Source organism: Panthera uncia, chromosome B4, assembly GCF_023721935.1.
Source record: "Panthera uncia isolate 11264 chromosome B4, Puncia_PCG_1.0, whole genome shotgun sequence".
NCBI classification, from domain to species: domain Eukaryota; kingdom Metazoa; phylum Chordata; class Mammalia; order Carnivora; family Felidae; genus Panthera; species Panthera uncia.
The window spans coordinates 101,745,041-101,763,193 of NC_064809.1; the positions used below are offsets into that span (position 1 = coordinate 101,745,041).

The 18,153-nt window shown below is 34.1% G+C and overlaps 1 protein-coding gene across 1 annotated transcript in view; it reads right to left on the reverse strand.

The window, feature by feature from the left end:
- PPFIA2 (PTPRF interacting protein alpha 2) overlaps positions 1-18,153 on the reverse strand; it is a 199,891-nt gene that overhangs the window by 98,961 nt on the left and 82,777 nt on the right. The window contains exons 6-11 of the mRNA XM_049626011.1: positions 15,071-15,217; positions 13,922-14,056; positions 8,417-8,500; positions 8,024-8,155; positions 6,412-6,474; positions 1,318-1,409 (exon numbers count right to left, since the gene is read on the reverse strand). Coding sequence (XP_049481968.1) covers positions 1,318-1,409; positions 6,412-6,474; positions 8,024-8,155; positions 8,417-8,500; positions 13,922-14,056; positions 15,071-15,217 — 653 coding nt within the window. The remainder of the gene's footprint in view (positions 1-1,317; positions 1,410-6,411; positions 6,475-8,023; positions 8,156-8,416; positions 8,501-13,921; positions 14,057-15,070; positions 15,218-18,153) is intronic.

The window sequence follows — 18,153 nt, forward strand, 5'->3', positions numbered from 1 at the left end:
ATTTGGTTCTGTTAAAAAAATACTAAATTTGTTGACTGGATGATGGTCATTCTATGTATTTATTCTGTTGCTATTTTATCAGTTCTTCTTCTCCTTCATCAAAACCATCATCATCACCCTACCTTGTGAACATATATCACTGAATTAATAATTTCAGTTCAGATACATAAATCATAATAAAGCATTTAGAAAAATAAACACAATTTTCTAAATTAAAGACCTACATGTTTAAAAGTTCTTTGGATGTTTTTTTTTTTTTTGCCTGCAGAACTGTGTTTCTTATATTAAACTGAAGGTAAAAATACTCAAAATACTGAACTTTATTTTTACTAATACTTGCATTCAAGAGGATATAAGCACCTTTAGGATTTTTTAACTTGGATTTTTGATCTGAATATCTAAAAAATGCTTTATTACACATATTCATTTGTTAAATGATATCTATTGAGAGTATACTATATACCAGGTTTGGTTTGTTTCTTTGTTTTAGGTACTGAGATTACAGTAACCAAAACAAACATAAATTCCAGTGCCGTGGAATGAACATTCTTAGAATAACTCTAAGACCAAGAAAAATGAACTTCTCAAAGTCTGTGGTGGTCAAATGTTTCAAATAATTGATACGATTGTGTTGTCTAATAAATAAATGATCAAATGAGTAAATCCTTGTAGGGTTTCTCATTAACTTTAAATAAAAGGCCCTAAGCACAAAAGAAAATTACATGTGAATTATCAAGATTATTGTATTTATCTAAAGAGTAAATAATTATGTCATTGCTTCTTTTTTTCAAGATGAGGTACTGAGTCAAAGCAGATGAGTATGGCTAAATTTACTTGTTTTCAAAACATGTATAATTACTCCTTCACTTTGTATTTGCAATTAATTTAACAAGATAGGTGGATGCTAAGTGACCATAATCAATGATACTTCTTCAGTAACATTATACATTGAAAGCATTTCTGCATGTAGAGAAAAGAGGTGTTGCCTCTTCCTGGAATGAGAAGTAATCTCATCGCATGCAGTTCTATTCCTTCATTTAAGACTCTTTTTACGTTATTTATAGCTGTGTAATTAAATGCAGAATACAAAATGTAATATTTAAAATTTTTATTGCATATTTGCAGAACAGATTACTAAGTTAGAGAATTATTTTTGAATATAGAAATAGTAAATCAGTAAGGAGTAAGGAGTGAACATAGGGTAATGCCTGCTGGGCAGTAAGAGGCCTGTTTTATTTTATTTGAGGTAATACGGGACCATAAAAAAATCATATTGATTTTTGGCAAACTATAAATAAGATTTTAATTTAATGTTACCTTGACATTGTGGGTTCAATTAAAGAGCCAGTTCTCATTTTCAATTGGTCAAGTTCAGATCTCAGCTTTTCAATTTCTTCTGCTAATCTTTCCTAAAAATCAAAGATGTTTGACTCAGAAGATATGCATATGCCAAGAATACCAACATTCAATTATGATAAACCAAACTATCAATCTTAGTGGTTTTTTAAAAATGGAAAACTGATGGATATATTTTTATTACAGGTCATTAGACATGACAGCAAAATATGCCTCATTTTTCCCTTGTAATGAAAATGTGAAAAGCACAAATCAATAGAAAGTTATCTAAACATTAGTGCCTTGAAGATGTTTTATAGAGTAGTACCTTAGACTGTTGAGACAAAAATAAACACAGAATAACATGCTATGCTTAAAACTTCACCATCAATGAACTGAACTCAATATATGAATGGTCATATTTCCTAGTACAACTAATATCAATTCTTTCGATCTTTATTTCTTTGCACTTTCATGGTCATCAGTTAGTTCATTTCTGATGAAAAGATGTGTCAAAAACTCCTAAAGTTTGTTTTGCCAGTAGTTAATTGGGGTTAAAAATAAAAAATACAAATTTTACTTCCCTAAAAAAAATTATCTACATTGTCTGGCATTCATTAATCCTAAATTTTTGCAAACATATAGGAATACTAAGATCATGACTAGCTATGTATACATCACTTCAAAATGCAAAGTCATAATCATAGCAGATTAAAAAAATAAAGAAAAGGTCTTATTCATGAAGAAAAGGACTTTGATTATTCTATAAGGGTTGTAATACACATGATGAAGGAGAAAGAAAAATGGATTAAAAAGATGAGGAAAAGTGGGCAACTGGGTGGCTCAGTCAGTTAAGCGTCCAACTTCAGCTCAGGTCATGATCTCACGACTCGTGAGTTGAAGCCCCACATTGGGCTCTGTCCTGATAGCTCAGAGCCTGAAGCCTACTTTGGATTCTGTGTCTCTGTCTCTCACTCTCTGCCTCTCCCTCACTTGCATTCTCTCTCTCTCAAAATAAAGATTAAACAAAAAAAAAAAAAGATGAGGAAAAGAGTCATTACCTGATGTAAGTTAAAACTGTGAGCTTGATATTGGTAGAATTATTTGTACACCTGAAAATTTTCTCAGATTGTCATTACCAGTTTCTGTCCATAAATCTTCAATGTAAGGGTCACCTAATAGTCCTTAATTAAATGCATGTGTAAGGATTTATTTTGTTTTCATGATTATAACATTTTATAATGTTGTGAAAGTTTAAATATGTCCTTCTAGATTTCCTCTTACTGTTTTTTTCCCATCCCAGCAGCCAATGCTTGACATTTTACTTGACTCATACTTCGTTTCTCACCATACTTTGTTGTTAATGTGGCTTTCCCAATATTTCTCTTATCTGCCCTTTTTATTCTTACTAACATCATCCTACTCGACACCTTTTTAAGTTTTTTCCTGAATTACTTCACCAGCTTCCACAGAGGCGGTGCTCCCTTCAATCTCTTCCCTACACATTTCTCTTTTAGATGTATCATTTAAGGGGCGCCTGGGTGGCGCAGTCGGTTGAGCGTCCGACTTCAGCCAGGTCACGATCTCGCGGTCCGTGAGTTCGAGCCCCGCGTCAGGCTCTGGGCTGATGGCTCGGAGCCTGGAGCCTGTTTCCGATTCTGTGTCTCCCTCTCTCTCTGCCCCTCCCCCGTTCATGCTCTGTCTCTCTCTGTCCCAAAAATAAATAAAAAACGTTGAAAAATTTAAAAAAACACATATGATCAAATAAATTATTTGCCTAAAATGTTAAATGATTTCTTATTGCATTCATTAATCCCTTTGTTTGTTATTTCCACATACACACATAGGGCACCTCTATTGTTCTATGCCCTAAGATAAAGTAGTAAGATAAAAAATTCCCTGCCCTCCTATAATTTATAATCTAGTAAACAAGACAATAAACAGAGTCTATAGGATGTTTGTAGGAAAAAGAAAATAAGAGAAGCATGGAAGATCTCTCCAATAAAGTGCTATTTGAGCAAAAACCTAAAGAAAGGAAGGGAGTTAAAAAAAAAATAGGGATGTCTTAGGAAAAGGTTTAGCAGATACAAATGCTCCCTAGTGAGAAGGAGTATATTTGTTGAAGGAGAGGGCAAGGAGGTCATTGTGGCTGGGTTGGACAGTAAAGAGAAAGACAGGTAGGGAATAGACTTAGAAATGTTTTGGTTGCAGGGCTTGGGAAGGGTAGTCCTAAAAGGCCTTGTTAACCATTTTTAAGTCTTTGGTTTTTACTCTGAGTGAGGTAGAAAATGACTGGAGGATTTTGAGCAAAATGGTGACATGATCACTCCTGATGAATGAGACTGGGAGGGAGGGAAGAAAGATAATTATTACTGTCTTTCCAAACACATAGGCAAGAAAATTGTGGCTTGGACAATAGCAGTGTTAGAAAGAGACTGGATGGATTTGGGTTATATCTTGAAGACAGAACTAACTGAATTTGCTATTGGACTGAATGTGGAGTGTGAGATAAAGGGGTCAAGAATAACTCCAAGGTTAACCTGGCTAAGAGGACAAGTTGTAATTTACTGAGAAGACTACTGCTGGTGGTGGTTGAGGTTGGTGGTGCTGATTTTGGGGGTGGGGGGATTGAACCTGTGAACATTTGAGTTGCCCAAGTGTCCAAATAGAGATACTGAGTTGGCTCTTAAATACATGAACTCTCTCAGAAGAGAGGACCCAGTCAGTGATCTAAATTTGGAGGTGCTCAATTTATAGATGGTTTTAAATCCATGAGATCAGAAGAGCCTCAACTCAATGAGTGAACATGAGAAGAAATTCAAAACCAGTCCTAGGAATTTCAAATTTTAGAGATCAAGATGATGAGAAACAACGAGAAGAGGTTGAGTACACAGGAGATTTGGCTAATGAATGACTGTTAGTTATAGAGAACTGAGTGGAAATTTCAGAAGTTATAGGAGATGTGGTTAGATTAGGAAATATGTTCAGCTGTGTGGGATGATATTCAGAAATGAGGTATGACCTGGGATTTGCTTCCTCTAGTTACTGGCGTGAACAAGGGTGCAAAGCATGGAGTGATTAGTACTGTTAGTTGCTTAGGCAGATTGTTGAAGCTACAAGGTTTGGGTAGGTGGTGGGGGAGTGGGTTCTGGGGATCTTGCCAGGAGCACAGAGAGCTTTGGAAAACATAACATTGCATAATAGGATCAAGTCCAAAATCCACAATCTGGGCACAACCTAGTTCTTTAAACACATACCAGTCACAGCAAACTTCTGGTAAATCAGCAAATCAACCATTTTTGTTTTCTCTGTGCTCTCACATAGGCTCTGTCCTCTGCCCTACCTTTGCCTATTTGGCAAGATCTTTTGTGCCTTCAAGAGCCTGATGAAATGGCATCTCCACTCTGTAGACTTTTTTTAAAACTACTTCAGAAAGAATTAGATGCTATCTTCTAGGGACCATATTGTATTGCCACAGAGAGATCTATCTTTCAGATCATATATACGCTGACTGTGGGGCCACATAGTTTTAAATTAACATCATAATATGTAGAATTTAGTGGGGCTAAATGTACAGTTTTCCTTTTTTTAAATCTTTCTTCTCTCATCTTTTCCAATACTTTCCATATGCCATACTGTTCCCAGATAGTCCCTCCTCTCCCTCCGTCTCTTCTGTCCCTTGCTTCTTCTCTCTTTCTCTTCTCTTTTGTTCAACACACATTTGTAGGTCACTTTTTAAGTCAATAATTTTATATTACATTATTTTCCTGTGCTAAACAAAATGAAATCAGACAAAATTGCTAACAAAAATTTACAGGTGGGGCACCTGGGGGGCTCAGTCAGTTAAGTGTCTGACTCTTGATTTTGGCTCAAGTCATGATCTCATAGTTGTTGGGATCGAGCCCTCCATCGGGCTCTGTACTGATGGCATGGAGCCTGCTTGGGATTCTCTCTGTCCTCTCTCTGCCCCTCCCCTGCTCTCATGCTCTCTCTCTTTCAAAATAACTAATAGACTCAAAAAATATATAGGCTAATGAAGAAGGAGAAGATATATTAGCAATTACAGCTTTTAACATTTCATAATTTGGTCCTTATCTGCCTCTTATATAATATATCCTATAACAGGAATAACTGATTCCAGCCAAACTGTTATGCTATTATTTTTTTTTAAAAATTAAGAAAATTTTATTTTAGAGAGAAAGAGAGAGAGAGCAGGGGGAGGGGCACAGGGAGAGAAAGAGAATCTGAAGCAGGCCCTGCTCCCAATGCAGGGCTTGATCCCATAACTCTGGGGTCATGACCTGAACAGAAATCAAGTCGGACGCTTAACTGAGCTACCCACGTGCCCCAGGTTATGCCCGCCATTATTTAAGAAATGAAACTCCCTACCACTCCTGCCTCACACAAAGCACTGGCAATCATGCCACATGCACTGTATTTGAAAGGCTTGTAACATATTCTTCCCTTTCCATAGAGCTTTGTCAAGTGACACCTCCCTGAAGCCTTATTTATAGCAGCAGTATATGGTAGTCTCTCCTACCTGTAGCTCTTACTACATATTTCACTCCTTTGGCACTTGGCATGTGTTCCTCTGCAACTTGCTGCTTTGTCAAAGGTGTGTTCTCTCTCAATTACATTTTTCAGCTACTTTGGAACCAGGATCATGTATGCAAACATAATTCAGCACAATCATTGTGCATGATATTTAATACATGTCTGCTTAAATGATATCTCAAACTAAATACAAATTAGTTTACTCCAATTGTGTAAAGCACAAAAAGTCAGAAGCATTTTTTTTTTTTTTTTAGAAATAAGACAGTGATTATCGTTTAGGATAAGAGTAGTAATTGTATTTGAACAAGAAGGGGGCTACAAGACTTGATTTTCAGTGTGTTTGGTTTGTAAAAATTTATCAAGCTCTCTAGATATGTACACTTTTCTGGACGTATAATACAAAAGTTAAAATTGTTTTAAAAAGGTAGCATCCTAAATTTATTTCTTATCAAATTTATTTTACAATAACACATTTGTCAGTCTAAAATAGAAAAATGGGTAAAATGCAAGTTTCCATTATACCTTGTCATGTAAAGATTCTTCCAGATTCTTTCTGAAAGTTTCTGATTCTTGAATTAAAACATTCTAAAGAAAAGAAAGAAAAATAATTAACTAAAGAGAAAATAATTGAATATGTAGATTAATGTTTTATTGCTCAAGAATCTTCTTTGATTCCTTCTCTTTGATTCCTTCCTTGGTGCATCTATTTCTTGGTTTCCATGGAAACCACATTTAAATAGAATCCTTAAACATAATACCTTAACATTTAGAAAAATACATAATTTAAATGGGAAATGTTATTTTGTAACACTTGGACTGGCAAATGGAATAAATATTATCTTCTAAGCTATATTTTCTTCTTCTCAGTGTTTTAAGATTTGAAATAATTAGGTTACTTTTAAAATGAGAAAATGTGAGTAATAAACTCAATATTAGCCAAAGGTATTACAGATAAAGGATTCAGATGAACTCATTTTTATCATCTGAGGAAAAAAATAAATGATCAGATCCTATTTCTGGAAAGTTTAATTTCTGGACTTCTATTTCAAATACAGAATAAATAATTTCCAGTAAAGGTTAAATCATTAGAGAAATATAAATGAAATTTTAGCTATGTACAAAACTGTTACATCTCATGACATGTAGAAATAAGCTGCATCATAGAAATTATTTTTAAAATTTTGTCATGAAGTGATTGCTATCGTAAAAGCTTTATGCTTTTTTATATTACCACAAAGCATGATTTTTAAAAATGTATTTTTTCAAATTTAATTTTAGTAAAACTAAACTAAGAGTGTAGTGATTGGTAAAGTGGCCATGCATTTGGACTTGAATGGGAAGAAGGCATGCCTTATCACTTTGTAATGAAAGTTAGCCAGTCTACTTTAACAATTTCAGGGGAGTATTTTTTTTCTATTTTGGTTTATTGTCTGGGTCAGGGGAAAATGTCTAGCTTAAGTAGTGACTGGCATTCATTCTCAGTTTCCAAAATGATTTGTCCATCTGGGTTTTAGCCCCTACCTTTGTATCTGCTCTGAAATCGGCAACCAGCTCATGTAACTCGTGCTGGTGTGGTAGTCTCTAACTATCAACAAGACACATAGCATTGTGAATGACATTGCACACTGTAAAGAGGCAATTTTTGGAAATGATGCAGCTGAAATTATTGCGTTCCTAAACTGTAGTAGGATCAACACTAGTTCTATTGGTAATATAAATTCACTTACTCATTTTGGCTTTTAGACAAGCAGTAGATTCAGTTACTCGAAACATGTGAATAGTTCAATGCAAGACATCCCCAAAATAATCGATTTTTGTCTCATTGCTCTTTTTTTGCACACCAGGTGAAGAATAACTAAGTATTTTCACCACAAAATACATTTTAATACATTTATCTATATGATCATGAGAATATGCAAGATTTACATACCATGCAGCACTTTTACTCATTTAAAAATTTATCTTACACATTTTTACAGAAACTACTCGGTCACTTCTAAGACTATGTCATATATACTTAAGGAAAATAAATGGACCATCCGACCAATACAATAATCACAGCAGGGTGTAAAACAACCATGCTCTTAAGAACATTGATAAATATTCATGTGATTCTACTCTTCTGTCATTTTACCTTCTCCTCTAGGGCAGCCATTCTTTCCTTTAAATGTAGTTGTAAGCGTTCATTAGATTCAGTCAGAAGTCTGTCCACCGTATCAGATAATCTTTTGTTGTGCTCCTCATTCATTTTCTCTCTTTGCCTAGCCTTATATTCAAGAAAAAATAAATAAACTTGACATAACAATCATTTAAAAAGCACTGGGTTTGTTTTTATATTTTTCTAGTTTAAAATTGGATTCCATTTTATGTCTGGTGTGATTAAATTGGCAGAACCTTTTCTTTTTTCCTTTAAAATGCACAGAGCATATTCATAAGATTTTAAATATAACCTATCATCAAGAAAGACATTCATTTCTTACATGCCCATAGACTGATGATTGAGGGGAGTGGTTCTTAATATACATACTCTTTGAAGTTCTTGATTTTTCTCTTCAAGTTGACCTTCTAGATGTCTCATGCGTTCTTCAATGTTTCCATGTCTCTCTTCAGCCTGTTAAGAAATATGAAAAATGTACCTGACATGTAAGATTTGATTAACACTTTACCTCTAAATAAATTGAAATAAAATGTAAAGCAAGCTACTACCAACCGCAAATGTAATTTTCAAAAAATAAACTTTTTTTAAACAGGCAGCTGAACAGCATTGCTTGAAATGTGTCAGCTACAAAGGCCTGTTACATCCAAGCATCAGCAAAACATTGGACTTATTTATGAGCAATGAAATCAGCCAAATGTAACATGCAGACTGTGCATGGTTTGAACACAAACCTGCCATTGTCCAATCTTAAGCTCCTGAAGCACTGAACTGCACAGATGGTTGATTATCAATAAATAAAAATAACATAATTTTTATAAATGAAAAGAAAAACTTAGATGGATTCTATTTAGCAATAGAAAGTAAAGTCCAGTAGGACTACCTTCCTACGTATGGAGATCATTTCTTGTAGTTTAGCTTCCATAACATATTGATAATCATCAGATGAGGTAGAAGAGGTTGGATCAGACTAACAAGTCAAGGAAAAGGAGAGGGACAAAATTGAAAAATCAGAACTAAAGACACTGACACTGAACAGAACATAGCACAGAATGCTTAAAAGAAAAATGTGACAGCAAATTTAATACTTTAATAGACAGAATTTTACATGGAAAGAACTACACTGATATCTGGTGAACACGATGCAGTCAATGGTTATAAATGAAAAACAATGATACGCCCAAATAAAAAACTACCAACCTAAGGTATGGAAGGTTAGTGACGGCTGGCGATGAAAGACTACTACAGAATGAATTAAAGCAACTCTGAAAGAGTCATGTAATAGTTGGGATTATGGGAAACCAAACACTAGAATATGTCTCTGATAGATTGTTAAATGTTTTGTATTTTGGTTTGTTTGTTTATCATATTACTAAAAAATAATGCAAACTGTGTGTCTCAGCGTTGAAGTGTATGCTAGGACAACGACCCAGGTGAAATAAATTTGGAAAAAAAATTTATTACAAACCTAACACTGTAGACATCAAGACAAACTAAGCCACAGGATTAATTATTATGGGTATTCTCCAATTCCAGCAGGGTTGAGTTTCCTCAGCAACAGTGACGAGCTGACAAACTGACTTCTGGTCTCTGAATACAAGTGTGTAGTACCTGGTCTAGTACCCTGGCACCTATTCTCAGATGTAGTCTTAATTTGACATTGTAAATGAAAGTGATTAGAAGTCCTCAAATTATCAAGGTGACAATATATTGTGAGGACAAGAATATTTATTTACAAAGTCTCCTGAATGACACTAGGAACCACTCAGAAACTGTTTCTACATTGATTTGTTGCCATGGAAACAAAATAGCGCCCTAAAGTGAACAGGCAGCATGGTGCCTTTGTCAGCTAATATTTGCCCAGTGCCAGGATTCGTTACATGTCTTGGAGGTGATTGTCAGGTTATCACAGACACAGAGTGTTAACACATGTGACATTGCTGATAGCTGAATTGTATTAGTATGTTATGCACAGATTACATGTAAAGTTAAATCAACATTTTGATCATAATTACAAGTATATATAACATCAAAATTATTCTATGTTAGATCTATAAGATTTAACTCCAGAGCATATTCCATTACATTCTCTAAGTTTATTCTAAAACAGTGAAACTTACTTTATGCAAATATAGGACTATATATAAATATGTCATGCAGTACCTGAAAAGAAATAGTAGCCTATTCATGTATTGGCTCACACACATATGTACTACTTTATGCAACATATTCCAACTAATCTATAAAATAAACATTTAACATTTAACTGGTGTACTTATATAGATTACAACTCAATATTAACATTTGTAAGATTTTCCTTTTGATATTCTTGTTTCATAAATGGGGAAAATAATGAAGACATAACAAATAACCAATTTCTCTCCCCAAATTTCCAAGCAGAAGAAACACAGAAAGCTACCATAGTTCCCAAATGTCACAAAATGGTTTTCTAATATCACTTAAAACCTAGAATTCAAATAGGAATATAGTAAATGGGTCAAAATGTTGTTGAAATGATATCATCTAAATTCATTAAGATATCTGTAATCTCTCAAAAGTACATTTTAACATGCAGTTGGTGGTATAAAAATTAATCAGGTGACTGATTCAAGGTAGTCAAAGCATGAACATTTCAATTTCCAAAGCTGTCTCTTTAAAAACACAAGCCCAGTAGGTCTTCCCAAAGGTCCTTAAAACTTCTACCTCTTTCCATCTTAACTATTGAAAACATACTAAACATTGTAAAAATCCACTTAAAGATTGAGCAAGAATTCTGTCAAGTTTAAATTACTTTGTTATTGTTGATATGTTTTACTGGTACTAAAAATGAATGAAATACCTTATGGAATTCAATACGAATTATGTCCTTGCTGAGGGAATATGCACTTTAATTAAAGAAGTAAATATAATAAATCATAAAATTGGGATCCCAAAGTCTTTATTGGTTAATTTTGTGCATACTTGCCATAGCCAATGTTAACATTTATCTGTAGCCACTCCTCAATATTTCTGACTTTTTAAAGCCTTAAATGAGCTTTCCTTACCTATCTATACACACACACACCTTATCAACCACAGAATAGATTCAGACATCATTTCTAAACAAAAACTGGGATCAATTTCAATAGTATTGATTTATGTTCATCTTAGCCTTGTGAAGACTGTAGTTTAAGTAATTAGTGTAAATACAAAAGTCACACAAAAACAATCTATTTTTTGTACTCCTTGATGGGATACAGGGCTTATCTTGGTTTCACTCTTTAATATGACATAGGAAAATTTCAAATGAGCTACAGTTAGAGGAAATTATAGGCAGAAATGGCTTTGAGAAAAACATGAGTAGATTTTGAAATGGCGAAGAAATAAAAGTCAGATAGGGTGGGGCAAAGAGAAGAAAACAATAGGTAGCAGGTAATAAAAGCAGAAAAAAATATATAGGCCAAATAAAATGCCTGAAACATTATTTAGAATGCCATTCATAATATAGGAGAGGGAAGCCTAGGTTTAAGCTAAGCAGAAATCTTTTTACTTTAGTATCAAAAATAGTAAGAAGTAGAAAAAGATTATGATGATCAATAACAGTGAGATACTGAAAATATGGAAGTGATAAAAATATATAAATAAAACTGGTTCTAGAGATAGTCCCTAAAAGTGTCTGAACAGAGGTGAAGAAAAAGTACAAGATCATTGTAGCCATAAAACTTGGGAAAACAAATGAAAGAGCATCTTCAAAAGTTATAAAAATGTTACAAGCATAGAGAGTGTGCTGAGGATAAAACCTCTTCTCTAGACAAGTGTATATTAAATATGGCAATAATCTAGAAACTCTGTAGTTGAAATAATGGTGTTGATATAAAGTCAGTCTGAAGAAAAAGCAGGAGAAAAGATAAACACAGTGAACTCTAGCATTTTTAACACTTCTTAAGAAAGATGAAACTCTACTGAAAAAGGAGGAAATCAAAAGGATTCAGATGAAGTGAAATTTTAGCAATATATTATTAGTTAGATGTAACTATATTATTAGTTAGATGTAATATATTACCATATATTATATTATTAGTTAGATGTAAACTGAAGAAATTATTTTGGGTACATAAATGAAAGTATGTATCAAAAACAAGTAAGAGCCCCAGAGAAAAAATGAGGGGAAAAAAGATAAGACACCTATTTCAAGTTATTTTTTTATATTCTAAATTAAGGATGCTTAGGGATATATACTTTGAAGCCTTGTAAGTCAAGTATTATATTTTAAAGTATGTTTTGTCCTCAGTCCATCAGAAGTTAATTAGGAGCAATTATTTGGTGAATTTTAAATTGTATTATTTTGGAAGAGATTCCAGACTTTCTCGTATTTTACTCAGGATAGTATTGATGATTATTTTACACTAAAGTTTTACAAAATTATTTTTATTATTTAGTCACTCACTTAAAGCTCCGGAAAATAGTTCAGTTCAATAACTCTATATAAGTTCATGTTCTTCAAATGAAGAGCCTTAGTGTGTGTGTGTGTGTGTGTGTGTATATGCACGCACACACACACACACACACACACACACACACATATCCTTATCCATATTTGAGTAATTTTAAATGTGTTTGCAAGAAAAAATAGAATACTACTACTATATTTGCACATTTTTATATAATTTAGAGATTATTTCTCAAATTAAATGATAAATTTATCTTTATTTGAGAAAGCACACATTTCTAAAATTGCCAGAAGGGTTTATGGTATGTCTATGACTATAGAAGGATCCAGATTGTGACATTATCCTAATCACACTAATGTTTTATTCAGCTGGTTATTCCAATACTCTGTAGACAAGCAATTATTCCAAAACTTTCTAACCCTGCTCTACTTTGCAAGTATTTGTCTTTTCACTACCTGACTAATTATCTTATTTTAACCAATAGGCATCAGTCTACTTTTCCTCTTTAATTATCTACTTTTTTGGGAAAGCAAATGTGTGTGCCTACTTTTGTATTGCTGTATTGACTGTTTTGGATAGTCCTAATGCCAGAATTTGTAACCTGTAGTTCATATATCTGTCTTACCCATTTATTAGGTGCATGGAAAATGTAGCACTGAGCAATGATTGCATGAATATCTAAAATGTTTGCACATTTTTGAACTGATATTAAAAGTAAAACATGCTTTTAGTGAGCAAAGCTGAAGTTTTATTGTACATATACACTTTGAAGCACTGTCCTTTCCATTTCACTGTGAATGATAAGTCATTTTTAACATTATAATGGTTGCAAAATTTACAATATGTGTATAATTGCAGAATTTGACAGCCATAACATGGCAGATAATTTTGAATATTCCTCAGATTAGTATTGAATTTAGTTGGTTCAGAAGAAACTGTAACTATTAAAACCACTTTCTATTTAGTAACTTTAGAATTTAGACTTTTGCAAATCTAACTTCCAACTGCTAACAAATGTTATCATATATAGTCAGAAAGGAACTGCTTATGATATTTCCTACATTTTTAATACCAAACAACTTCTGTTAAGGCTATTAAGTTATTGCAACTTATCTATATACATATTAAATTTCATCATTATTTGTTTATATTCAGTGATTATTCTAATGTTCAAATATTATCATGGAAAATTAACCATCAGGATACAAAATTTTGTTTTTGCTAACGTTTACATAGGCAAAGGTATCATCACATTCATATGTAAATCATTCATGTCAGCATAAATAAGATCTATAATATGAAAAACTCATCTAAGTAACAAACCAGTATAATAAAGACGAAATAAACTTAAATTTCATGAAACCTAAAGACAATCTATAGATTCCATTTGGATCACTACTCCTTTCTATGAGTGTATCTAGACTGACTAATTGTTTTATGGCAATACCTTTGTCAGAGCTGCAATTCTCTGAGCCAGTTCAGCCTCTACTTCAGGTAAGGTCTCAGCTTTCCTCATAGTCTGCTGCAACTTTTGCTCAGCCAGCTCAAGACGCTCTTGTAACTGCCTGTTCTTCTCTTCCATCTGAAACAGGGATGGAAAAAGAGACACTTAAAGAGTTCCAGTAAGGATAACAAACACCAGACACTAGGGTTTCTGCCATTATTCTAGATTTAAAATCAACCACACTTACTGTGCAAAGAGATGACTGTACTCATGTTTTTATATGTTACTTACTCACATTCCTTAATAAAATTCAGCACATTAAAAAAATAGAAAAGCTCTTACCAATGGCAACAAAAAGAAATAAAAGTTACTAGTGAATATAAATGTGGACATGTGCAATATAACTCAACGCTAAGGTTTCAGACGTACCATGAGAGCATATTATTGAAAATTATAGTATTAACTGGAGTGAGAGATGAAATGTAGCACAATGACTAACAGCCCAAGCTCTAGAGATAGGGTTAACAGAACTTTTTTCTCTGAAGGGCCAGATAATAAATATTTCAGATTTTGTGTATCATTTAGTCTCTGTTCCAACTATTCAGTTCTACTGTTGTAGCACAAAAACAGTCAGAAAATGATTAAATAAATGAGTATGGCTATGTTTTAATAAAACTTTATTTATAAAACAGCTATAGTTTTGGCACATGGGCCATAGTTTGTCCAAATATGGAGCTCTGGAGCCAAATAGACTCTGCTCTGGAGCCAAATAGACTTGGGCTTCCATTAAGAACTGGCATTTTCCAGATGTGTGACATTGGTAAAGTCTTTATGTCTCTGAACCTTGATGCCTTGGTATAATAATTGTGCTTACTTCACGGGTGGTGGTTAGATTTAAGTGAGGTAATTGTTAACTGCTTAGCAGTGTCTGATTCATGTCCAGACCCAAAGTAAATATTAGTAATTATTTTTATTATTATTAAGACATATTTGTAAATTACATGCTAGAAATCACATCTGTTGAGTCAGTTCCATTCTAAATTTTAGAGAACAGTTGAATGCCAAGAAATACTGTATTTTATTTACTCTGCATTTTGTTAGAATGGTGAGAGCACACATGGACCAGAACAAAACCAAGATAAGATACTCAACCTGCCGTAGGATGGCCTCTTTATTTGCTAACTCATTTTCTAATTTATCATTCATGTCATGTATGGAGGTAGATTCTCTCTGAGCACTGAGGTAACGTTTCTCAAGGGTTGTGATTCTTTCTTCCATATCTTCCTTCTGTGCCATGGCCTACAATCAAAATAATAAATTAATTAAAATCAGATTTTCACATAGTTTAATGTATTGTCTTGTTATTTAAATAAAATAGTAAGATACAAAGGCTACCGTTTTCTTGAAGCAATATTCATTCCTTTCTTTTTATGGAAAGCATGCCAAATTTCATGTGAATTTTCCCAATTTACCTGTCAGAATTCTTTTTACATCTTGGGTTAACAAAAAGTTCCTCTCTCTGAGAATGGAATGGAGTACAAGAAACTGCCTACTGTAGAACTGGCATTAGAAAAGAAGTGGCAGATAAATTAGCTCATTATACAGTAGAGATAAGTACAATTATGGGTACAGTTGTAAACCATAAAATCAGTAAAATGGTGGCTACCATTCCAAACTGCAAATCAATCTTCAAATAAGGATAACCAATATCACCAGTATCCTCATCTACATATATAAGTAAGAGTAACCCAGTGTTTAAAAAAGGAGGCCAGGGGTACCTCTGTGGCTCAGTAGGTTGAGTGTATGACTTCAGCTCAGGTCATGATCTCAAGGTTAGTGAGTCTGAGCCCGCATCAGGCTTGCTGCTGTCAGCACAGAGCCCGCTTTGGATCCTCTGTCCCCTCCTCCTCTGCTCCTCCCCCACTCACGCTCTCTCTCTCAAAAATGAATAAACATTTGTAAAAAAAGGAGGCCCCAGAAAAGTAAATTAGAGTCATATTCACAAATGAATTGACCAATTGACTTGGGAACGTAACCATTTTCCTTGTTACATATATTCCAATTAAAAAAAGATTTTTTTAATGTTTTTATTTATTTTTGAGAGAGAGACAGAGCACAAGGGGGGAGGGGCAGAGAGAGAGGGAGACACAGAATCAGAAGCAGGCTCCAGGCTCTGAGCTGTCAGCACAGAGCCCGACGCGAGGCTTGAACTCATGAATCGTGAGATCTTGACCTGAGCTGAAGTTGGGTGCGTAACTGACTGAGCCACCCAGGTGCCCCAAGAATTTAGAAAACTCAAAGAATACACAACTCTATGGAAAAATCAGCTATCAGTGTGAATGTAATAACCATGGCATTAATATTATTCTCAACTATAATTTTTAACCACCTAATTCATAGATAATATGGAGATGATTTTATCTTCCTAACAGCTTACATGAACATTCACTAGTAGGTGGATAACCTACTTTTTAAAAAAAGATATTAAGAAAAGTCAGCTGCAGAAGCAAGCCTCATGGGCCTGTGGAGGTTTCCTGATAATGTGGGGAGCTCCTTTGCGTAAGGAGCCTAAAATTGAGTTGGTAGTGGTGGTTTCCATATGTTGCTATCCAAATTCCTTTGGTTAATGTTCCTAAGCAACCCTTCTGGTCCTCTCCTTCAGGATCTGGAGCCAGTCCTGCCACATGCACAGAGCAGATACATTTTCTTCCATTTTTTTCCAAAAGAAATAGAAGTCCTTAAATGAATAGTCCTTCATTTCCCGATTTTCCCTCATCACCACCTGGAAATAACCATATGCACGAATCCTTAACTTCTAGCTTTTACTTTTACAACAGGTGTTCGCCTTCTCTCAAAGTTTTAATCATTATCTGTGCTCTAGTTTTTATGCCTTTTCTGCTTTAGGGACCTTGATCACTTTTCTGTCCTGGATTTTCAAGATGATAGCAGAAGTAAATCCCACAACTACAGCTAAAACAATGAAGCAGGCTTACAAATAAGCTTGTACAGATGAGACGTGGAGGGAAGAGGAAAAAGGAATGATTTAAAGAAAATAAAAATAAGAATGATAAATTATCTGCTTGATCACTGACCATAACTGAATTGAAATTATGCAATTTTACTACTCTGGTGGAGCGGCTGTGAAGATACACCACCGTTTTAAAAACAAGCAAGGAAATAAATGTATCAAGTAATTAATAAAATCCTGGAAAAACAAAAAGCTGTACAACAAAAGGAAATGCTATCATAGGAAATTACTAGTTGGATCAGTTGTGGAAATGACCTACACAGCCATAATAATGGTGACACTAAATGTGATTTGGGGGTAATTGTAGTGGAAGGATGGGTGGGAGAGAAAAGTAGAGAATAAAAAAGCTAAAATCCTCTGGGTGCCTGGGTGACTCACTGGGTTAAGCATCAGACTCTTGATTTTGGCTCAGGTCATGATCTCAAGGTTTGTGAGTTTGAGCCCCGCATTGGGCTCTGTGCTGACAGTGTGGAGCCTTCTGAGATTCTCCCTCTTTCTCTGCCCCTCCCCCACTTAAACACTCTCTGTCTCTCTCAAAATAAATAAGTAAACTTAAAAGAACTAAAATCCTCATATAATAGCAAGGCATCGATTAAATAACAGAGAAAATAGCACAACTAACAGCGAAAGGATTGAAATTAAGAATCTCAGGCAAGTGAGATGGAAAGTAGGTGGGCACTCTGTGTGTGTATGTGTGTGTGTGTGTGTGTGTGCGCGCGCATGTATTTAGATGTGTACCCTCTTGACATTATTTGTCTTTGAAAAATTATGTATTGTTAAACTGTATACTGTTAATTTCATTTTCATATAGAACTCTGGGAATATTGTGTCAATTTTGTAACCAAAAAAGAGACTTCTGAATCTAGCCTACATATATAACTTCTTATAAAATTATAATAGTGATAAACTCAGTTAAAGACATATACATGTTTCTTGACAACATGAGCATTGGAGTAACACTTACTAGCTCCAAATCCCAGTTTTTGCTACTTTTTAACTCAGTTATCATGGGTGAATGCTGATTACCTTTTCTATAACTCATCCTCTTTTCTTTTCTTTTTTGGTTTCTCTGCTTGCTTGTCTATTTTGTTTTCTGTTTTAGGTTGGGATACTAGTATCTACATATAACATTGTTGTGATACAGTATTTTAAGTGCCCTGTGTAGTCTTATGCATAATACACACTCCATAAATAATAGCTTTTTGAT